Source organism: Oncorhynchus clarkii, chromosome 7 (genome assembly GCF_045791955.1).
Source record: "Oncorhynchus clarkii lewisi isolate Uvic-CL-2024 chromosome 7, UVic_Ocla_1.0, whole genome shotgun sequence".
NCBI lineage: Eukaryota > Metazoa > Chordata > Actinopteri > Salmoniformes > Salmonidae > Oncorhynchus > Oncorhynchus clarkii.
The window spans coordinates 78,556,234-78,579,102 of NC_092153.1; the positions used below are offsets into that span (position 1 = coordinate 78,556,234).

Genomic DNA, 22,869 nt, shown 5'->3' on the forward strand with positions numbered 1-22,869 from the left:
AGAGTAGCAGCAGTGTATATAATGATCATATGTGAGTGTGTGTGTGTGTGTGTGTGTGTGTGTGTGTGTGTGTGTGTGTGTGTGAATGAGTGTGTAGAGATCTGTGAGTGTACAAAATAAAAAAGGTCAATACCTGCCTGTAGTCCGTATAGCCCTTTTGTTAGCTATACATCAGTCTTATGGTTTGGCGGTAGAAGCTGTTCAGGAGCCTGTTGGTGTTGGACTTGCCATTTGGAAGCTGAGAGAACAGTCTATGGCTTGGGTAGCTGGAGTCTTCAACCATTTTCCGGGCCTTCCTGTAACACCGCCTGGATGACAGGTAGCTCGGGCCCAAGTGATGTACTGGGCTGTCCGCACCACCCTCTGTAGCGCCATGCGATCGAAGGCGGTGCAGTTGCCATACCAAGTAGTGACGCAGTCAGTCAAGATGCTCTCAATGGTTTCAGCAGTTGTAACGACGTTCGTCTGTAGAAGGAGAAGCGGACCAAAAAGCAGCGTGGTGGTTACTCATGTTCTTTAATGGAAAATGAACGATACATGAAATAACTTAAATCTACAAAACAACAAACGGAACGTGAAAAACCTATACAGCCTATCCTGTGACAACAAACACAGGGACAGGAACAATCACCCACAAACACACAGTGAAACCCAGGCTACCTAAGTATGATTCCCAATCAGAGACAACTAATGACACCTGCCTCTGATTGAGAACCATACTAGGCCGAAAACATAGAAATGCCCCAAAACATAGAAAAACAAACATAGACTGCCCACCCAACTCACGCCCTGACCATACTAAATAAATACAAAACAACGGAAATAGAGGTCAGAACGTGACAGCAGTATAACTTTTTTAGGATTTGAAGGCTCATGCAAAACTTCTTCAGTAGGGATTGACATTCCTGTCTGTGTTGTGGATAATACATTTGAAAACAGTCACACTGACACATGTCAAATCACAGAGTTACAGAGCCTCCCTGAGTTAAACCTAATCTGTTACCGCATTCCAAATAAAACAACAAGTAATTAATCGGTTATTACTGTGTGTACTAGTAAATACCTGGTCATCGCTGTACTCTAAAATCAAGTACTACCATTTCTTCTTGATTTTCTCAGGTTACAGTCAAACCCTCTCCCAGTCCTCCACCTCTCCTATGGAGGAACCCAGACAGGGGAACCACACTTCTCCTTTCATGACTGCGATGGAGAACCTGGAGCGGGAGTTATGGGAGATGGAGAGAGAGTCCAGTGGCCTCCCCGTAGAGCCTGGCTTTGCCCAGAACCAGGGCCTGTCTACCACCACCACCATCCCTGCTGCTGACCCGGTGGTTCCTGTAGACTCCACCACCTTAGACCCACAATATGTCCCTGTACACGGGGGCCAGGAATCACCTCCTGGGGACACAGTGGAGGTAGAGGTAGCAGAGGAGGAAGAGGAGATGGATGGGGAGATGAAGAGGGAGAGTCCCACCACTGAGCCTGACGTCTCCATCGCCACCTCCAGACCCACCTTCCCAGAGGTGGGTGTCTTCCCCAGCTTTGGGCCCCTCCAGCCAGACAACATTCATACAGAAGACCGGGAGGAGGTGGTGGAGGAAGAGGATGAAGAGGATGAAGAGGAAGAGGGGACAGTGGACCTTGGAGGACCTGGGAGTGACAGGGGGAGAGGAGGGTCCATCTCTCCCCTGACCACGGTCCCCTCTGCTTCTTTGGCCCCCACAGTTGGCTTCACAGAGGACTCCTGGGATCGTCTGGAGGATGGGAGGGAGGGCCAGGAGGAGGAGGAGAGGAGGCAGGAGGAGCAGGAGGTTAAAAATGGAGGAACAGAGCTGTTAACAGAGACAGAGATCCTCCATGGTGCACACTTCTCACAGGAGATACAGCAGGTACAGGTTCAAGTTCAAGTTCAAGTTCAGGTACAGGTACAGGTTCAGGTACAGGTTCAAGTACAGGTACAGGTACAGGTACAGGTACAGGTACAGGTTCAGGTACAGGTACAGGTACAGGTACAGGTACAGGTTCAGTAGTATCTCTCATGTAGTTCAGTAAACTATGATCATATGATGAGTAACCTGAGACCTGAAGACTTTGTTAACTCCCTGAGGTAATGCCCAAGCTTTAGTTCAGCGGGTTACCCCTTAGGAGACTCTAGTTTGAACCCACTCTGTCACACTATTGAACTGTGTATTTTGAGGGTTGTAAATTGGTTTAACAACCTTGTGCTTGCTCATATTAACTCCTCTCTTCGTGTAACCACCAGGTGATCTGTGTGGACTGGAGCGATCTGGCTGGGAAGGGCTACATCATCCTCAACATGTCAGACAGCGTTGACTGTGTGAGTACCACAACGTTGAGGACCATAAAGTGACTAACTAAACTCAGCAAAAAAATAAACATCCTCTCCCTGTCAACTCCGTTTATTTCCAGCAAACTTAACATGTGTAAATATTTGTATGAACATAACAAGATTCAACAACTGAGACATAAATTGAACAAGTTCCACAGACGTGTGACGAACAGAGATGGACGAATGTTTCCCTGAACAAATGGGGGGTAAAAAAAAAAGAAGTAAATTCAGTATCTGGTGTGACCACCAGCTGCATTAAGTACTGCAGTGCATCTCCTCCTCATGGACTGCACCAGATTTGCCAGTTCTTGCTGTGAGATGTTACCCCACTCTTCCACCAAGGCACCTGCAAGTTCCCGGACATTTCTGGGGGGAATGGCCCTAGCCCTCACCCTCCGATCCAACAGGTCCCAGACATTTCTGGGGGGAATGGCCCTAGCCCTCACCCTCTGATCCAACAGGTCCCAGACATGCTCAATGGGATTGAGATCCGGGCTCTTTGCTGGCCATGGCAGAACACTGACATTCTTGTCTTGCAGGAAATCACACACAGAACGAGCAGTATGGCTGGTGGCATTGTCATGCTGGAGAGTGTCAGTATGAGCCTGCAGGAAGGGTACCACATGAGGGAGGAGGATGTCTTCCCTGTAACGCACAGCGTTACAAGCTCAGTCCGATGATGCTGGGAAGTTATTTGGATTTTTACTAATTATCTTTGAAAGACAGGGTCCTGAAAAAGGGACGATTCTTTTTTTTGCTGAGATTACATCATGCCGATTTTATAGGACCATAGTAATGCAGCACTATATTGCTGCTGTTTCTTAGACAATTCCCTACAATAATTTCATGTCTACTAGTTGAATCTATAATTGAATCAATATGGCATGATGGGATGCCATCAGCCTGGTTAAACTGTAGTGAGTGTAGTGTTCAGTCTGTTTTTAACCAGGCTAGCCAATAGATTCAGATTAGCTCCATTGTTGTCCTTCACTGTGAGACAAACAGGAGTTAACAGACAGACAGAAGACAGCCCTTCCTGTCCTCTGACAGTCGGTCCTTAAACACAACATCCTCCTCGCCATCCGCCACACCCCATCCATCACCCAAGAGTCTTCCGTCACCATGGAAACAGCACAAAGCAATGCGATTATAATCAATGTGACCTTTTGGGTTGTCACGCCAACCGCTGCAGAGTAACCAGTAGTACCCAGCAGGGAGGAAGAGAGAAACTCTCAGATCCACAGAACGACATGTTTTGTTTTGGAAACAGCAGCTCCTACACGGGAGTGTGATTAATTCAACGCAATACTTGGCAGTAGATTGATTTATTAAAACATGCATGCAATGACAACAACAGACAACATCACCACCTGGCCTTGTCTTTTATCCTCCACTGTTAAACAGTTGTGTATTTGTTTGTCTGTCTGTCTGTTTACTCTACCTTATCCTCAGGCCCCAGATCTTTTTTGTTTCTGCTAGTTCCTTAACTTCATAGGAGTTGGTTAAAAGCAAACTGATCTGACAGCAATCAGGCTACCTGGTTCCCCTGTTTTCACTGTGACCGTGACCTTTGACCTCTCCTTTTGTTATCAGGATGAGATCCGTGTGGAGAGTGGGGACCGGCTTTTGGAGCTACACTGTTAGAAAAAATGGTTCCAAACGGGTTCTTCAGCTGTCCCCATAGGAGAACCCTTTTGGGTTCCATGTAGACCCCTCTGTAAAAAGGGCTCTACATGGGGTTCTACCTGGAACAAAAAGGGTTCTTCAAATTGTTCTCTTATGGGGACAGCCGAAGAACCCTTTTAGGTTCTAGATACATTCTAGAACCTAAAAGGGTTCTACGGCTGTCCCCATAAAATAACACTTTGAAGAACCCTTTTTGGTTCGATGTAGAACCATTTTGGTTCCAGGTAGAACTCTTTTAGGTTCCAGGTAGAATCATTTCACATAGGGTACCGCATGGAAAACAAAAGGTTTCTACCTGGAACCAAAAAGGGTTCTCCTATGAGGACAACCGAATAACCCTTTTGGAGTGTAGCTTTTAAGTGTAGAGACAGCCTTCTCTAACTAACTAACTTTGCCCTAACCCTGTGACATCTCTGTCTCCTGGTCAGGATGAGTTCCGTGTGGAGAGTGGGGACCGGCTCCTGGAGCTACTAGAAACAGCCTTCTCTAGGAAGATGGACAGTCCTCAGGGCTCCTGGCTCATCTCTCTCTCTAAACCCACCATGCAGGACCACCAGCTGCTCATCACACTGGCCAGTGAACACGGTAAGAGAATGTCTACAGACATACTCTATGACATCATTGGGTAGGACCTATGACTGTGTGTAGGACCCAGCTCTGGTTCACTTTCTCCCTTCATTCAAGTTCCAGGCCTACTTAATGGGCATGTTTCTACTGGAGATCATTAAGGAATGTGTGATTTTGAGTCAAGTTCTTCTGGAGTGGAGTACAAAACTTGCTTACTTGGGCTTGTGCATATAATTGATTTATTTCTGAAATCTGCCTGTCTTTTAGGAGTTATTGCCACCAAGGATGTGCTGTCGATGTTAGGTGAGATAAGGAAAGGTTTACACGAGGTAAGACGCTTTTGTTCATTGGAATTTACAACCTTATATATGTTACAGTAGTTTTTTAGTCTGTTCCACATAGTAGGAATAGACTGAGCATAAACAGCATCTCTGGGACCAGGCTAGTAATTCATCTATCTGAACCAACCAGGCTAGTAATTCATCTGTCTGGACCAGCCAGTACAGTGCCTTGCAAAAGTATTCACCCCCCTTGGCATGTTTCCTATATTGTTGTCTTACAACCTGGAATTAAAATAGATTTTTGGGGGGTTTGTATCATTTGATTTACACAACATGCCTACCACTTTGAAAATGCAAAATACTTTTTCTTGTAAAAACAAACAAGAAATAAGACAAAAACACGGAAAACTTCAGCGTGCATAACTATTCACCCCCCCCAAAGTCAATACTTTGTAGAGCCACCCTTTGCAGCAATTATAGCTGCAAGTCTCTTGAGATATGTCTCTATAAGCTTGGCAAATCTAGCCACTGGGATTTTTGCCCATTCTTGAAGGCAAAACTGCTCCAGCTCCTTCAAGTTGGATGGGTTCCTGTTTGTCTGTCTGTCTGTTTACTCTACCTTATCCTCAGGCCCCAGATCTTTTTTGTTTCTGCTAGTTCCCTAACGTCATAGGAGTTGGTTAAAAGCACAAAGCAAACTAATCTGACAGCAATCAGGCTACCTGGTTCCCCTGTTTTCACTGTGACCGTGACCTTTGACCTCTCCTTTTGTTATCAGGATGAGATCCGTGTGGAGAGTGGGGACCGGCTTTTGGGGTTACACTGTTAGAAAAAATGGTTCCAAAAGGGTTCTTCAGCTGTCCCCATAGGAGAACCCTTTTTGGGTTCCATGTATACCCCTCTGTAAAAATGGCTCTACATGGGGTTCTACCTGGCACGAAAGGGGTTCTTCAAATTGTTCTCCTATGTGGACAGCCGAAGAACCCTTTTAGATTCTTGACACAATCTAGAACATTAAAGTGTTCTTTGGCTGTCCCCATAAAATAACACTGAAGAACCCTTTTTGGTTCCATGTAGAACCATTTCACATAGGGTACAAAAGGGTTCTCCAATGGGGACAACCAAAGAACCCTTTTGGAGTGTACAGCAATCTTTAAGTCATACCACAGATTCTCAATTGGTTGGATTGAGGTCTGGGCTTTGACTAGGCCATTCCAAGACATTTAAATGTTTCCCCTTAAACCACTCAAATTTTGCTTTAGCAGTATGCTTAGGGTCATTGTCCTGCTGAAAGGTGAACCTCCGTCCCAGTCTCAAATCTCTGGAAGACTGAAACAGGTTTCCCTCAAGAATTTCCCTGTATTTAGCGCCATCCATCATTCCTTCAATTCTGACCATGATGATGAAAAACATCCTCCACAGCATTTTTGTTTTATTACCTTAATTTAACCAGGCAAGTCAGTTATGAACAAATTCTTATTTTCAATGACGGCCTTGGAACAGTGGGTTAACTGCCTTGTTCAGAGACAGAATGACAGATTTTTGCCTTGTCAGCTCGGGGATTCGATCTTGCAAACTTTCGGTTACTAGTCCAACGCTCTAACCACTAGGCATGATGCTGCCACCACCATGCTTCACTGTGGGGATGGTGTTCTCGGGGTGAAGTGAGGTGTTGGGTTTGTGCCAGACATAGCATTTTCCTTTATGGCCAAAAAGCTCAATTTTAGTGTCATCTGACCAGAGTACCTTCTTCCATATTTTTGGGGAGTCTCCCACATGCCGTTTGGCAAACACCAAATGTGTTTGCTTATTTTTTTCTTTAAGTAATGTCTTTTTTCTGGCCACTTCCGTAAAGCCCAGGTCTGTGGAGTGTATGGCTTAACGTGGTCCTATGGACAAATACTCTAATCTCCGCTGTGGAGCTTTGCAGCTGCTTCGGGGTTATCTTTGGTCTCTTTGTTTCCTCTCTGATTAATGCCCTCCTTGCCTGGCCCTTGAGTTTTGGTGGGCAGCCCTCTCTTGGCAGGTTTGTTGTAGTGCCATATTCTTTCCATTTTTTAATAACGGATTTAATGGTGCTCTGTGGGATGTTCAAAGATTTGGATATTTATTTATAACTCAACCCTGATCTGTACTTCTCCACAACTTTGTCCCTGACCTGTTTTGACCTTGGTCTTCATGGTGCCGCTTGCTTGGTGGTGATCCTTGCTTAGTGGTGTTGCAGACTCTGGGGCCTTTCAGAACAGGTGCATATATACTGAGATCATGTGACAGATCATGTGATACTTAGATTGCGCATAGGTGGACTTTATTTAATGAATTATGTGACTTCTGAAGGTAATTGGTTGCACCAGGTCTTATTTAGGGGCTTCATAGCAAAGGGGTGAATACATATGCACACACCACTTTTCATACATTTTTTATTTTATTTTTTTAAACAAGTAATTTTATTTAATTTCACTTCACCAATTTGGACTATTTTGTGTATGTCCATTACATGAAATCCAAATAAAAATCAATTTAAATTACAGGTTGTAATGCAACAAAATAGGAAAAACGGCAAGGGGGGGTTGAATACTTTTGCAAGGCACTGTGTATTCATCTGTCTGGACCAGGCTACTAATTAATCAGTCTGGATGAAACTGAACTGTTCCATATGTCTGGTTCTGCTTCCAGATTGGCATCCAGAGCTACAGCAGTGCTAGCACCTGTCACTCCAGACCCAGTCAGACGCGTAGTGACTACGGAAAGCTGTTTGTGGTCCTGGTGATCATAGGTTCTGTCTGTGTGGTCATCATCGCCTCTGGTCTAATCTATATCTGCTGGCAGAGACGCCTGCCTAAGCTGAAGACTAGGGTAAGACCAGCTTGATGACTGCCTAAGCTTGAGACTAGGGTAAGACCAGCCTGATGACTGCCTAAGCTAGAGACTATGGTAAGACCAGCTTGATAACTGCCTATCCTGAAGACTAGGGTAAGACCAGCTTGGTAACTTTCTAAGCTAGAGACTATGGTAAGACCAGCTTGATAACTACCTAACCTGAAGACTATGGTAAGACCAGCTTGGTAACTGCCTATCCTGAAGACTAGGGTAAGACAAGCTTGATAACTGCCTATCCTGAAGACTAGGGTAAGACCAGCTTGATAACTGCCTAAGCTCGAGACTAGGGTAAGACCAGCTTGATAACTGCCTAAGCTCGAGACTAGGGTAAGACCAGCTTGATAACTGCCTAATCTGAAGACTAGGGTAAAACCAGCTTGATAACTTGGAAAGTGCTAGAATTGTTTTTGTTAGGAAGGAATGCATTGTAGAGGAGTTATTAGTGTGTTGTGCATACTATGTACTACATACTACAGACACACAAGCTCTCACACACACACACGCAAACTCCCATACTCACAAACACACACGCACAGCCAACACTCCGCTCCTGTCTCATGTACTATATATATGTAGAGACAATAAACACTGGACACTTCCCATTTCTTTTATATACCGTTTTTCACACTGTGTGTATTCATATAGTGGATTATTCACATAGTTTATTCTAATATATCTACAAATGTACGTGGCATTTTGTTACACTATTTATATACACCACGTACTTATATAGTGGGATTCCTAACATTGTAATATATTTCCTGCTGTACATATCATTCTAAGTACATCTTGTTTGTGTACATACTCAGATTGTATTTGGATTACTGACAGTGTTATTTGGTTTGTTAATTGGATATTCGTTCTGACATTCTTGATTTCTCCTTTCTAGTTTTGGATTCTTTGTGTACTTGCTTGACATTTTAATGCACTGTTAGAAGCTATTAGCATAACCAGTATTTCGCTGCACCCGCTCGCTATAACATTTGCTAAACAGTGTACTCGACCAATAAACTTTGGTTAGATTTGATTTGACTAGTAATGAAAGACTTGCATTCCAGTTTGTTCATGTGTAAGTCATTTTATATCATTGACGTTATTAAAACAAAAACATGTTCTTCTCCTGGTCTCTCCCAAGACTCGAGGTGAGGAGCTTCATTTTGTGGAGAACGGCTGCCATGACAACCCCACCCTGGACGTGACGAGTGACGGGGGACAGCCGGAGATGCAGGAGAAGAAACATCACCATTACCAACACGCTAACGGACTGACGGCTGGGACCGGGTCTGGGGGGGTGGCCGGTGGGGAGGGAGGGAGTAGTGGCTGGCAGGTCCTGGTCAACAAACCTGGAGGGAAGGAAGAGGATAATATGGAAGAGGACACACACCTTTAGTAAAGAGACGAAGAAGAGTGAAGGAGGATTGGAAAAGGGTAGCCTGGATCCAGATCTATTTGTGCTGTCTTGCCGACTTCTATGGTCATTGTCACATTTGGCTTGGTAAAGACGGCACAAACAGACCTGGGAGTCGGACTAGGCTAGAAAGAGAAGAAGAGAAAGAGAGAGATGAAGAAGCAAAAAATCATCAGTGTTGTGAAACTTGTGAATGCATCGGCTGTCAAATTAGAAACACACGTGAAGTAAACTAATCAGACAAAACAACTTCTTTAAGCCACTTAGATGTTTTATCTATTGACTATGATTATATGATATGGACTTGATCATCTACTCTGCTTTCCTTTTTTGTCAACTAAGCATGATTCACATCTATTACTAAACACTGTACAGCGACAGGGACTTTTCAGAATGTTGAAACATTGAATGTTAGAATATCCAACCAGAGTGAATAGAGGAGATATCCCTCTGTTGTGAGTATGAATGTTCGTAGTGGAACTGCTGCAGTTAGGATATTGTATTTAACATGTTGAATGCAGACGCGATATGCTAGCTATTCTGTATTATGTCACGTTGGAATGACTCCTCTGTATCTGGTCAGTTCACACTGATCTTATTTCAAAATCACACAATAATTTGGAAGCGTCCATTACTCCCAGCCTCCTTTACAATCAAGAATACGTCAACGAAATAACTAGTTTGGTTGCCGGATCTGATAGCTTTAGAAAACTGATCTCTGGCTGCTGTGGCATGGTAACAAACAAAGGGGTTGGCTAAAGCACGAGCACATCTGGCAACCAGACTGCAAAACAACAGAGCGATGCTGGCAATATTTAAAACGCTTTCAGTTATATCACACTGAATTAATTGATTATAAGCACAGCTAATATTGTTTTGGGCTATTAACTGTAGAAGTGAAGGCCTGTAAATATGAATGTATTTGGAAATCATGCTGCTAGAATTTCTTCTGTGGCATTAATGACATTCTGTCATTTAAATGTGAACAATATATCTTCTCTGCCTGGCAGTATTGCCACTGCTTCAAAATGGTGGGATATGTTTTTAGTGCACAGTCAGCTTGAGGTCAGCTTATTTTACAGAAAGCGAACAATATCACCAAGCAGGCATGCTGGCACACATCTCCCATAGCCTACACTGTGCTTCTACTCCTATAAGTATTTGAAACGCTTAAATCAGTAACACAAGCTAAAACTGTTTTGTGTATGTGTGTGTGCGTGCTAGTGTGTGTTTGTGTGTGTGTGTGTGTGTGTGTGTGTGTGTGTGTGTGTGTGTGTGTGTGTGTGGGGTGGGGGGGGGGTAGCTTCCAAAACGAGTAAGATCTTATATTGGAGGGATAGGCTACTAAACCAATGCTGTCCCTTCCTTGTTTGTTGTATTTCGCATGACTAAACAAGCAGATAGCCACTATGTGTTTTAAATTCTGTATTGGAGGGTTGACCTCGCCAGGGTCATGTTCATTAGGCATCAAACGGAAGAAAACTGACTGAATCAGGGAGGGACTACTTGACTTGTCCAATAAGAAACACACATTTTCATATTCCGTTGCAAGATGTTTTAAAACATTTTCCATTGCGTTCCCTAATGAACACGACCGAGGAAAGTTCAGAGAATAGGAGAACCAATTAATTTATATATACACTAAATGACTGATAGGGGGCGCTGTGTTGAAGCCTCTGTGCCTCCATCTTGGTACTCCTCCTCCATTGTAATGAAGCCAATGCGCAGCCATCTTGGTACTCCTCCTCCATTGTAATGAAGCCAATGCGCAGCCATCTTGGTACTCCTCCAATGTAAAACATTTTTTGGGAAGCTATATAAATCCATTTATTAATGTCTACATTAGTTTTAAATTATATCATGTGAGCTAAACATATATATATATATATATAAGTAAAACATACTATTTAGAGATTATTAATGTTACTGTCCCCACTACAACCACAAAAATTACTTTAAAATGTAATTTTGTCCTTAAAATTTCATTTTGAAATACTGTAGAATTACATTCATTCCTATGGAGGACTGCTCCTACTGGGGAGTACCAGTATGGCGTCCCGAAGGCTAACAAAACCTCTCAATGGCCAATACATATCATTGGTCTGAGAAATCAGCAGTAGGTCTGTGTGGGCTGCTCCGATGTAATGCTCGTGCAGTGTTGTCTCTATCCACTTGAAAGCTACACTGAAATAAGTGTGGCTCAGTGTTGTTAAAATGTCGATGTTATTGTCGAAGTAATATCGCATCTTTAAGTGTCATTAAGTTTTGTGTGTGTTATTTCTATTAGAAGTGTACTGACCTTGTCCCCAGGCTCCATTGCTACGACAGAGAGAGAGAGAGAGAGGGAGATGGCTGGAGACCAGATTAGAAGATTTGTTATTTTTGATTTATAAATTAACATGATTTCTAGGTTTTCTCACAACTTTTTGTGCGATTTTTTTTATATATTTTTTATTCATATTAGTTTTCATTAATCTTTCACTGTTTTGGATTTATGTATCATGTAATATATAGAAAATAAACGTTTGGGAAATGTTCCTTTGGTAAGACTGCTTACAGCCTTTGTGATATTGTAAAATGCTACAATAGCACCATCTAGTGTACACTATAAAAGTAAAGGGCCCGTTCTGGAAGCATGTGTTCTAGAATCTGAATATTCAGGACTTTTTGACAATGGTTTGATGACACCATCTGATTGGTTGATGATGGCTTGATGATGTCAGCTGACTGGTTGATGATGTCAGCTGATTAGTTGATGGTGTCAGCTGATTGGTTGATGACGGCTTGAGGATATCAGCTAATTGGTTGATGATGTCAGCTGATTGGTTGATGATGGCTTGATGTCAGCTGACTGGTTGATGATGTTAGCAGACTGGTTGATGGCTTGACGATGTCAGCTGATTGGCTGATGATGGGTTGATGTCAGCTGATTGGTTGAAGATTGCTTGACAATGTCAGCGGATTGGCCCAATAGATGATAAGAAACAATGTCAACAAGATTTTGTTTGCTGATTTAATTTATTATTTAACCTTTATTTAAATAGGTAAGTCCGTTAAGAACACATTCTTATTTACAATGACGGCCTACCAAAAGGCAAAAGGCCTCCTGCGGGGACGGGGCGGGAATAAAATAATAATATATATATATAAATTAGGACAAAACACACATCATGACAAGAGAAACAACACAACATTACATGAAGAGAGATCTAAGATGACAACACAGCATGGTAGCAAAACAACATGACAACAACTTGGTAGCAGCACAAAACATGGTACAAACATTATTGGGCACAGACAAGAGAGCACCCTTACCTACCGATCTATAAATTATGTCTCCGTAATCTAGCACGGGTAGGATGGTCATCTGAAGCAGGGTTAGTTTGGCAGCTGGGGTGAAAGAGGAGCAATTACGATAGAGGAAACCAAGTTTAGATTTAACTTTAGCCTGCAGCTTTGATATGTGCTGAGAGAAGGACAGCGTACCATCTAGGCCATACCCCCAAGTACTTGTATGAGGTGACTACCTCAAACTCTAAACCCTCAGAGTTAGTAATAACACATGTGGGAAGAGGGGCATTCTTCTAACCAAACCACATGACCTTTGTTTTGGAGGTGTTCAGAACAAGGTTAAGGGTAGAGAAAGCTTGTTGGACACTAAGAAAGCTTTGTTGTAGAGCATTTAACACAAAATCTGGGGAGGGGCCAGCTGAGTATAAGACTGTATCATCTGCATATAAATGGATGAGAGAGCTTCCTACTGCCTGAGCTATGTTGTTGATGTAAATTGAGAAGAGTGTAGGGCCTAGGATCGAGCCTTGGGGTACTCCCTTGGTGCCAGGCAGTGGCTGAGACAGCAGATTTTATGACTTTTTACACTGCACTCTTTGAGAGAGGTAGTTAGCAAACCAGGCCAAAGACCCCTCAGAGACAACAATACTCCTTAGTTGGCCCACAAGAATAGAATGGTCTACCGTATCAAAAGCTTTGGCCAAGTCAATAAAAATAGCAGCATTAGTTTGACACATGGGTGAGTAAACAATAAAAAACACTATTGTGGTAGCACTAAAATGTGCTATCAATGTATTTCCAGAGTTTTTTTCTGGATCCAAATGGGGCTTAGGTGGTGGGTGTAACTGTTTTAAAGCAAATTCTTCACATTTTGCCATGTAGCGGAGATAAAATGTTTCAGTTATAAAAAAAATTGACATGGCTTGTGCTATCTGAGTGACTCAAAAAACGATAACAAAATCAATGGGGGCCCCATGCCATGACAAAAATACTCCTGAATGCATCAATTTGGGAATTTAAAATTCTCCCTGACTGTTATTGTGGTGATTGTTAAGTTCTTATTGATAAATATATAAGTCTGATATCTTTCCTACAAACTTTAGATCTGGTTTAAGTTGTTTTAAGTTTACACTCAAAAACGTTTTACCATTCCGGGAATTATTGGAGATAGGCGGACTGAAAAAACCTTTAGGCCAGAACTTTTCTGTGCAGAAAAAAACCCTGATTTCATACAGATGTGTGCAGGCAGTTCCGTTATATTTTCAGATGTTCCAGCCATGTTGTTGTAATGGTTCTCACATGGAAGATGGGAGAACTTACATATTTTCTCATTATTAAAACACTGCATCATAACATCCAATGGTAGTACATTTAAATAAACGTTTTATTTATTTTTTAAACCACACAAAGTTCTCAAGACTTGAAATCACATCAGTCCAATAACTGGACTGTCATCTACAGTCACTCACCAGGCCAGAGTTGTACAATCCAACAACTGGACTGTCATCTACAGTCACTCACCAGGCCAGAGTTGTACAGTCACTCACCAGGCCAGAGTTGTACAATCCAACAACTGGACTGTCATCTACAGTCACTCACCAGGCCAGAGTTGTACAGTCACTCACCAGGCCAGAGTTGTACAATCCAACAACTGGACTGTCATCTACAGTCACTCACCAGGCCAGAGTTGTACAGTCACTCACCAGGCCAGAGTTGTACAATCCAACAACTGGACTGTGATCTACAGTCACTCACCAGGCCAGGGTTGTACAGTCACTCACCAGGCCAGAGTTGTACAGTCACTCACCAGGCCAGAGTTGTACAGTCACTCACCAGGCCAGAGTTGTACAGTCACTCACGAGGCCAGAGTTGTACAGTCACTCACCAGGCCAGAGTTGTACAATCCAACAACTGGACTGTCATCTACAGTCACTCACCAGGCCAGAGTTGTACAATCCAACAACTGGACTGTCATCTATAGTCACTCACCAGGCCAGCGTTGTACAGTCCAATAACTAATCTACAGTCACTCACCAGGCCAGAGTTGTACAATCCAATAACTAATCTACAGTCACTCACCAGGCCAGAGTTGTACAATCCAATAACTAATCTACAGTCACTCACCAGGCCAGAGTTGTACAATCCAACAACTGGACTTTCATCTATAGTCACTCACCAGGCCAGAGTTGTACAATCCAATAACTAATCTACAGTCACTCACCAGGCCAGAGTTGTACAATCCAACAACTGGACTGTCATCTATAGTCACTCACCAGGCCAGAGTTGTACAATCCAATTACTGGACTGTCATCTATAGTCACTCACCAGGCCAGAGTTGTACAATCCAATTACTGGACTGTCATCTATAGTCACTCACCAGGCCAGAGTTGTACAATCCAATTACTGGACTGTCATCTACAGTCACTCACCCGGCCAGAGTTGTACAATCCAATTACTGGACTGTCATCTACAGTCACTCACCAGGCCAGAGTTGTACAGTCACTCACCAGGCCAGAGTTGTACAGTCACTCACCAGGCCAGAGTTGTACAGTCACTCACCAGGCCAGCGTTGTACAGTCCAATAACTAATCTACAGTCACTCACCAGGCCAGCATTGTACAGTCCAATAACTAATCTACAGTCACTCACCAGGCCAGAGTTGTACAATCCAATAACTAATCTACAGTCACTCACCAGGCCAGAGTTGTACAATCCAATAACTAATCTACAGTCACTCACCAGGCCAGAGTTGTACAGTCCAATAACTAATCTACAGTCACTCACCAGGCCAGAGTTGTACAGTCCAATAACTAATCTACAGTCACTCACCAGGCCAGAGTTGTACAGTCACTCACCAGGCCAGCGTTGTACAGTCCAATAACTAATCTACAGTCACTCACCAGGCCAGAGTTGTACAATCCAATAACTAATCTACAGTCACTCACCAGGCCAGAGTTGTACAATCCAATAACTAATCTACAGTCACTCACCAGGCCAGCGTTGCAAATAAGAAATTGTTCTTAACTGATTTGCCTGGTTAAAGGAAAGTGGACTAAAATAACTCACCCTCGGAGACAAAGAAGTGTGCTGTGTAGAAGGATGCTCTGACGGAGGCAGCAGAGTGGACCATGCCTGGTTTATCTACCCACTCAAAGGGACTCTTCTCAGGGTGCCACTGGACAGCATAGAACGGATAGCGATTCGCTACCAGAGAGGAAACAGATGAAAATGTACAATCTAGGCTCTATTTACAGTATAGCCACTGGAACAGTCTACAATGGGTAGCGATTCCCTACAACAAGAGAGCAGACCAATGAAAACATTCAGCTTGTCAATAGAACCTCGAGGCTCCGGTTACAGTGTGGCTAACGAGGACCTGGGGTCTTGATAATCAATACACTGAGGTGAATGCATTTTGAACACCTGCCGCTGCAAGTATACCATGGTTAGAACACTCTCACTTGGTGACCAAATGAACCTTGTGACTAAAGTCTCTCTAGCCATGTTCAGACACTGTACAGTACCTTCCACGGTAGAAACTCTTTCTATCCGTCTGTGTTGGTGGTCAGAACCGTGTAGAAATGTTGCAGCTTCAGTGGTTAAGGGCGCTGTACTGCAGCGCCAGCTGTGCCATCAGAGACTCTGGGTTCGCGCCCAGGCTCTGTCGTAACCGGCCGCGACCGGGAGGTCCGTGGAGCGACGCACAATTGGCCTAGCGTCGTCCGGGTTAGGGAGGGCTTAGCCAGTAGGGATGTCCTTGTCTCATCGTGCACCAGCGACTCCTGTGGCGGGCCGGGCGCAGTGCGCGCTAACCAAGGTTGCCAGGTGCACGGTGTTTCCTCCAACACATTGGTGCGGCTGGCTTCCGGGTTGGATGCGCGCTGTGTTAAGAAGCAGTGCGGCTTGGTTGGGTTGTGTATCGGAGGATGCATGACTTCCAACCTTCATCTCTCCCGAGCCCGCACGGGAGTTGTAGCAATGAGACAAGATAGTAGCTACTAAAACAATTGGATACCACGAAATTGGGGAGAAAAAAGGGGGTAAAATGCAAAATGTTGCAGCTTGGCATTCCGGCTGTAGTTCTGCTGACATGAATCACAACGTTCATTCGTTCTTTTGTAACATTCTGGAATCAAAAAGGTTACAGTGATATAATTGAATAGAACACATAATTGAATGTCTCTCTACGTCACACTATAGTGAGGCTGAGAAGGAAGTTCCTTGCTGTAGTCTCGGTCATGGGAGAACAGAAGAGGGTGGAATTAGCTATATTCTGGTAACTCTGACGCGTTTTCAGATAGCTTCAGACAGGGACGGGTTCAGGTGGTATTATGTCACAGAGGTTTGAAAAATGTATTAGTTGTTCTACCCTTTTTTTTCCCTCCTTCCCTAAAGCCAGTCAGCCTGAACCTGTAGTCAGTACGTCAGCCAGCCAGTCAGAACCTGTAGTCAGTACGTCAGCCAGCCAGTCAGAACCTGTAGTCAGTACGTCAGCCAGCCAGTCAGAACCTGTAGTAGGTACGTCAGCCAGCCAGTCAGAACCTGTAGTCAGGACGTCAGCCAGCCAGTCAGAACCTGTAGTCAGTACGTCAGCCAGCCAGTCAGAACCTGTAGTAGGTACGTCAGCCAGCCAGTCAGAACCTGTAGTCAGTACGTCAGCTAGCCAGTCAGAACCTGTAGTCAGTACGTCAGCCAGCCAGTCAGAACCTGTAGTAGGTACGTCAGCCAGTCAGTCAGAACCTGTAGTCAGTACGTCAGCCAGTCAGCCTGAACCTGTAGTCAGTCAGCCAGCCAGTCAGCCAGTCAGTCAGAACCTGTAGTCAGTAAGTCAGCCAGTCAGTCAGAACCTGTAGTCAGTACGTCAGCCAGTCAGTCAGAACCTGTAGTCAGTACGTCAGCCAGTCAGCCTGAACCTGTAGTCAGTCAGCTAGCCAGTCAGCCAGTCAGTCAGAACCTGTAGTCAGTACGTCAGCCAGTCAGTCAGAACCTGTAGTCAGCCAGCCAGCCAGTCAGAACCTGTAGTCAGTACGTCAGCCAGTCAGCCTGAACCTGTAGTCAGCCAGCCAGTCAGTCAGAACCTGTAGTCAGCCAGCCAGCCAGTCAGTCAGAACCTGTAGTCAGTATGTCAGCCAGCCAGCCTGAACCTGTAGTCAGTACATCAGCCAGCCAGTCAGAACCTGTAGTCAGTATGTCAGCCAGCCAGTCAGAACCTGTAGTCAGTACGTCAGCCAGTCAGCCTGAAACTACAGGTTCAGTCAGCCAGCCAGTCAGTCAGAACCTGTAGTCAGCCAGCCAGTCAGTCAGAACCTGTAGTCAGTATGTCAGCCAGCCAGCCTGAACCTGTAGTCAGCCAGCCAGCCAGTCAGAACCTGTAGTCAGTAAGTCAGCCACTCAGCCTGAACCTGTAGTCAGTCAGCCAGCCAGTCAGTCAGAACCTGTAGCCAGTAAGCCAGCCAGTCAGCCTGAACCTGTAGTCAGTCAGCCAGCCAGTCAGCCTGAACCTGTAGTCAGTCAGCCAGCCAGCCAGTCAGCCTGAACCTGTAGTCAGTAAGTCAGCCAGTCAGCCTGAACCTGTAGTCAGTATGTCAGCCAGTCAGCCTGAACCTGTAGTCAGTAAGTCAGCCAGTCAGCCTGAACCTGTAGTCAGTAAGCCAGCCAGTCAGCCTGAACCTGTAGTCAGTCAGCCAGCCAGTCAGTCAGCCTGAACCTGTAGTCAGTAAGTCAGCCAGTCAGCCTGAACCTGTAGTCAGTATGTCAGCCAGTCAGCCTGAACCTGTAGTCAGTATGTCAGCCAGCCAGCTTAAACCTGTAGTCAGTCAGCCAGCCAGCCAGTCAGAACCTGTAGTCAGTCAGCCAGTCAGTCAGAACCTGTAGTCAGCCAGCCAGCCAGTCAGTCAGCCTGAACCTGTAGTCAGTAAGTCAGTCAGTCAGCCAGCCAGTCAGCCTGAACCTGTAGTCAGTCAGCCAGTAAGTCAGTCAGAACCTGTAGTCAGTCGGCCAGTAAGTCAGTCAGAACCTGTAGTCAGTAAGTCAGCCAGTCAGCCTGAACCTGTAGTCAGTAAGTCAGCCAGTCAGCCTGAACCTGTAGTCAGTAAGTCAGCCAGTCAGCCTGAACCTGTAGTCAGTAAGTCAGTCAGTCAGCCAGTAAGTCAGTCAGAACCTGTAGTCAGTAAGTCAGCCAGTCAGCCTGAACCTGTAGTCAGTAAGTCAGTCAGTCAGCCAGTAAGTCAGTCAGAACCTGTAGTCAGTAAGTCAGTCAGTCAGTCAGAATCTGTAGTCAGTAAGTCAGTCAGTCAGTCAGCCAGTACCTGTAGTCAGTCAGCCAGTCAGTCAGTCAGAACCTGTAGTCAGCCAGCCAGTCAGTCAGAACCTGTAGTCAGCCAGCCAGCCAGTCAGTCAGAACCTGTAGTCAGTATGTCAGCCAGCCAGCCTGAACCTGTAGTCAGTACATCAGCCAGCCAGTCAGAACCTGTAGTCAGTATGTCAGCCAGCCAGTCAGAACCTGTAGTCAGTACGTCAGCCAGTCAGCCTGAAACTACAGGTTCAGTCAGCCAGCCAGTCAGTCAGAACCTGTAGTCAGCCAGCCAGTCAGTCAGAACCTGTAGTCAGTATGTCAGCCAGCCAGCCTGAACCTGTAGTCAGCCAGCCAGCCAGTCAGAACCTGTAGTCAGTAAGTCAGCCACTCAGCCTGAACCTGTAGTCAGTCAGCCAGCCAGTCAGTCAGAACCTGTAGTCAGTAAGCCAGCCAGTCAGCCTGAACCTGTAGTCAGTCAGCCAGCCAGTCAGCCTGAACCTGTAGTCAGTCAGCCAGCCAGCCAGTCAGCCTGAACCTGTAGTCAGTAAGTCAGCCAGTCAGCCTGAACCTGTAGTCAGTATGTCAGCCAGTCAGCCTGAACCTGTAGTCAGTAAGTCAGCCAGTCAGCCTGAACCTGTAGTCAGTAAGCCAGCCAGTCAGCCTGAACCTGTAGTCAGTCAGCCAGCCAGTCAGTCAGCCTGAACCTGTAGTCAGTAAGTCAGCCAGTCAGCCTGAACCTGTAGTCAGTATGTCAGCCAGTCAGCCTGAACCTGTAGTCAGTATGTCAGCCAGCCAGCTTAAACCTGTAGTCAGTCAGCCAGCCAGCCAGTCAGAACCTGTAGTCAGTCAGCCAGTCAGTCAGAACCTGTAGTCAGCCAGCCAGCCAGTCAGTCAGCCTGAACCTGTAGTCAGTAAGTCAGTCAGTCAGCCAGCCAGTCAGCCTGAACCTGTAGTCAGTCAGCCAGTAAGTCAGTCAGAACCTGTAGTCAGTCGGCCAGTAAGTCAGTCAGAACCTGTAGTCAGTAAGTCAGCCAGTCAGCCTGAACCTGTAGTCAGTAAGTCAGCCAGTCAGCCTGAACCTGTAGTCAGTAAGTCAGCCAGTCAGCCTGAACCTGTAGTCAGTAAGTCAGTCAGTCAGCCAGTAAGTCAGTCAGAACCTGTAGTCAGTAAGTCAGCCAGTCAGCCTGAACCTGTAGTCAGTAAGTCAGTCAGTCAGCCAGTAAGTCAGTCAGAACCTGTAGTCAGTAAGTCAGTCAGTCAGTCAGAATCTGTAGTCAGTAAGTCAGTCAGTCAGTCAGCCAGTACCTGTAGTCAGTCAGCCAGCCAGTCAGTCCATCAGCCAGTCCATCAGTCAGTCAGCCAGTACCTGTAGTCAGTCAGCCAGTCAGTCAGTCAGAACCTGTAGTCAGTAAGTCAGCCAGCCAGTCAGTCAGAACCTGCAGTCAGTAAGTCAGTCAGTCAGTCAGCCAGTACCTGTAGTCAGTCAGCCAGCCAGTCAGTCCATCAGTCAGTCAGTACCTGTAGCGATAGACTCCAGCTGTGGAACTTGGAGGTGATGTTGTCTTCTGAAAGAGACAGGAGCAGGTCTCTGGGAAAGGCCTTGAACAGGCGGCTTTTCATGGAAGCTGTGTCAAAACAAAGATAACAAAAACCCTTAAACTAGAATCCTTAGTTGTTACCGACATTTGTGGACTTATAAAGTAATGATATATACCCCTTGATTCTTAAAGAATATAACTTCTTGATGAATGCCTTATAAAAGCTTAGTTCCACTGTCGTACCCCATCAGAAACCAAAATAAGCTTTTTTTTTGCTCCAATATTTGTAAACAACTTCAATGTAAACAAACACTGTACAGCCTGAAAACATGGTTAAAACAATCACATTTTGATATCATCGGTGGTCAGTCCTTGCATCCGTAGCTCTGTCTATGCATTTGAAAGAGGTCAGTTAAATCCAGGCACATTCCTCAGCTTTTTAACAAAACAGAGGTGTGGTGATTGCCTTGTTATTGTTTCAACTGCAGAGTCTAGCTATAAAGGATGAAAATACATTGGCAAGATCAATTATCAGTTCATTTTGGTCAAGAGGACGTTCTCATTTAAAGCAGGCAATGTAAAACGCAATGCAACATGCTTTAAAAGGTCTAGGTAGTCCCTCCTGGTTTCAGTCAGTTTTGTTTACTATTTGGTGCCCAATGAACACAATCTTGTACTCCTATGAGAGAACTTGATCTGTGCAAGTGTACAAGTCCAATATGAACAGTGGTGAAAAAAGTACCCAATTGTCATACTTGAGTAAAAGTGTAAAGATACCTTAATAGAAAATGACTGAAGTAAAAGTGAAAGTCACCCAGTAAAATTCTACTTGAGTAAAAGTCTAAACGTATTGGGTTTAAAATATACTTAAGTATCAAAAGTAAAAGTATAAATCATTTCAAATTCCTTATATTAAGCAAAACATTTATTTATTTATTTATTTTTATTTACGGAAGGTCAGGGGCACACTCCAACACTCACGCATAATTTACAAACAAAGCATGTGTGTTTAGTGAGAGGCCGCCAGATCAGAGGCAGTAGGGATGTTCTGTTGATAAGTGTGTGAATTGAACCGTTTTCTGTTCTGCTAAGCATTCAAAATGTAACGGTTATTTTTGGGTGTCAAGGAAAATGTACGGAGTAAAAAGTACAATATTTTCTTAAGGAATTAAGTAAAAGTAGTCAAAAAATATTAATAGTAAAGTACAGATACCCCCAAAACGACTTAAGTAGTACTTTAAAGTATTTTTACTTAAGCATTTTGCACCACTGAATATCAATATTCATAGACAAACACAGGCCTATACACATACAGAATGCAGAAACACAGTGTTGTCTCTGACCTGGGGTGAATGTGAAAGGCAGGGCCACAGCCTTGGTCTCTGTCGGAGTCAGAAGGTTCTTGTTGCTGGTCAGTACTGTCATCTGCTGAAGGCCCTGGCACATGCCCCATATGGGGAAGTAATCAGTTGGTCTGGAAGACAAAACACGAGCATGAAACAACAGGAGTACTGCTCAACGGGTGCTGCTCAACAGGTGCTGCTCAACAGGTGCTGCTCAACAGGTAACAGGTAATATAGTGGAAGCTGAACAACTACAATGCTAATACCTAAATCAGACACTTCAGATCTGTAAACATAGAAACATTAGGGACAAGGGGAAGAGGTAGGGCGCAAAATGGAACCCGCTGTCAGTGTCATAAACTGTGGGTACCATATATTGGACATTTAACAATGTATTAATTATTTGAAAACGTTTTATAGTTATTCAATACATTTATCGTCAATGAAGGATAAAAAACAAATATAATTTTGGTGGGTATGGAATACCTTGATAGCCAGATCACAGAAAATCTTTGACAGACGACTGAACTGGGAAGTCTGCAGATCTACACCCCCACCTGGTAGCAGCAGCCTACAACAACCAATCAATGAATCAATGAATCAATCAACCAATCAAATAGCCTATAGTCCTTCACATTTGAATTATTCCCACGAAGGTATCTGATTACAGTTATATAAATAAGTGAACAATAATTTCACTCACCCGTTTATTGAGTTAAATATCTTCTCATACTCTTCATCGATTCTGTTTATTCTATCAGAGGAAGGAATGAAGGAAGTAAATTATTACAATCAGCTAACATACTTTGACACTCAACACACACTGAGAAAAAACTGTGAGGTGGATTACAAAGCCTTTCATTGTGCCTTATTTCCTAGCAAATCACTAGGCTTTGGCTTATCCGGGATAATGCACTGGCATTCAAGAGGCCCCGGTTCAAAGCACGTCAGTCACACATACCTTATGGGGACAACCCTGGCTCCAGCACTCTCCAGGTACTTTACATAGGAAGCAGCGATGTAGGAGGATCCCTGAGCATGAGGGTCTCCCACTATGTTCTCCTGGGCCAGGACACCTGAAATAACAAAACACTACATTACAATAGACTTTACATTACAATACACTTTACATTACAATACACTTTACATTACAATACCATACAGTTTACATTACAATACACTTTACATTACAATACCATACACTTTACATTACAGTACACTTTACATTAC

The 22,869-nt window shown here is 44.3% G+C and overlaps 3 protein-coding genes across 4 annotated transcripts in view; 2 read left to right on the forward strand and 1 right to left on the reverse strand.

Annotated features, from left to right (window-relative positions):
• LOC139412686 (minichromosome maintenance complex component 2) overlaps nucleotides 1–7 on the forward strand; it is a 6,101-nt gene extending 6,094 nt beyond the window's left edge. The window contains exon 10 of the mRNA XM_071159346.1: nucleotides 3–7. Coding sequence (XP_071015447.1) covers nucleotides 3–7 — 5 coding nt within the window. The remainder of the gene's footprint in view (nucleotides 1–2) is intronic.
• Nucleotides 8–1,123: 1,116 nt separating this feature from the next.
• On the forward strand, nucleotides 1,124–11,708 carry LOC139413891 (podocalyxin-like 2). Its single transcript, XM_071161732.1, has 6 exons — nucleotides 1,124–1,889; nucleotides 2,264–2,338; nucleotides 4,465–4,621; nucleotides 4,871–4,932; nucleotides 7,561–7,740; nucleotides 8,900–11,708. The coding sequence occupies exons 1-6, from the start codon at nucleotides 1,158–1,160 to the stop codon at nucleotides 9,152–9,154; spliced, it is 1,461 nt and encodes a 486-aa protein (XP_071017833.1). The 5' UTR covers nucleotides 1,124–1,157; the 3' UTR covers nucleotides 9,155–11,708.
• A 241-nt stretch (nucleotides 11,709–11,949) lies between these two features.
• Nucleotides 11,950–22,869, reverse strand: part of LOC139413892 (gamma-glutamyl hydrolase-like) — a 48,202-nt gene continuing 37,282 nt past the window's right edge. The window contains exons 2-6 of one of the 2 annotated variants that reach the window (XM_071161734.1): nucleotides 22,601–22,715; nucleotides 22,343–22,393; nucleotides 21,640–21,770; nucleotides 15,530–15,667; nucleotides 11,950–12,098 (exon numbers count right to left, since the gene is read on the reverse strand). In XM_071161734.1, the coding sequence (XP_071017835.1) occupies nucleotides 12,037–12,098; nucleotides 15,530–15,667; nucleotides 21,640–21,770; nucleotides 22,343–22,393; nucleotides 22,601–22,715 (497 nt within the window). In that variant the 3' untranslated portion in view covers nucleotides 11,950–12,036. Of the gene's footprint in view, nucleotides 12,099–15,212; nucleotides 15,668–20,276; nucleotides 20,384–21,639; nucleotides 21,771–22,342; nucleotides 22,394–22,600; nucleotides 22,716–22,869 lie in introns of those variants that run through there. The other variant, XM_071161735.1, reaches the window with a different exon arrangement.

Coding starts and splice junctions, on each gene's coding strand:
- LOC139413891 (XM_071161732.1), top strand. CDS start 1,158: ATGGAGGAACCCAGACAGGGGAACCACACTTCTCCTTTCATGACTGCG. Junction 1,890..2,263: donor TCTCACAGGAGATACAGCAG/GTACAGGTTCAA, acceptor TGTAACCACCAG/GTGATCTGTGTGGACTGGAG. Junction 2,339..4,464: donor TGTCAGACAGCGTTGACTGT/GTGAGTACCACA, acceptor TCTCCTGGTCAG/GATGAGTTCCGTGTGGAGAG.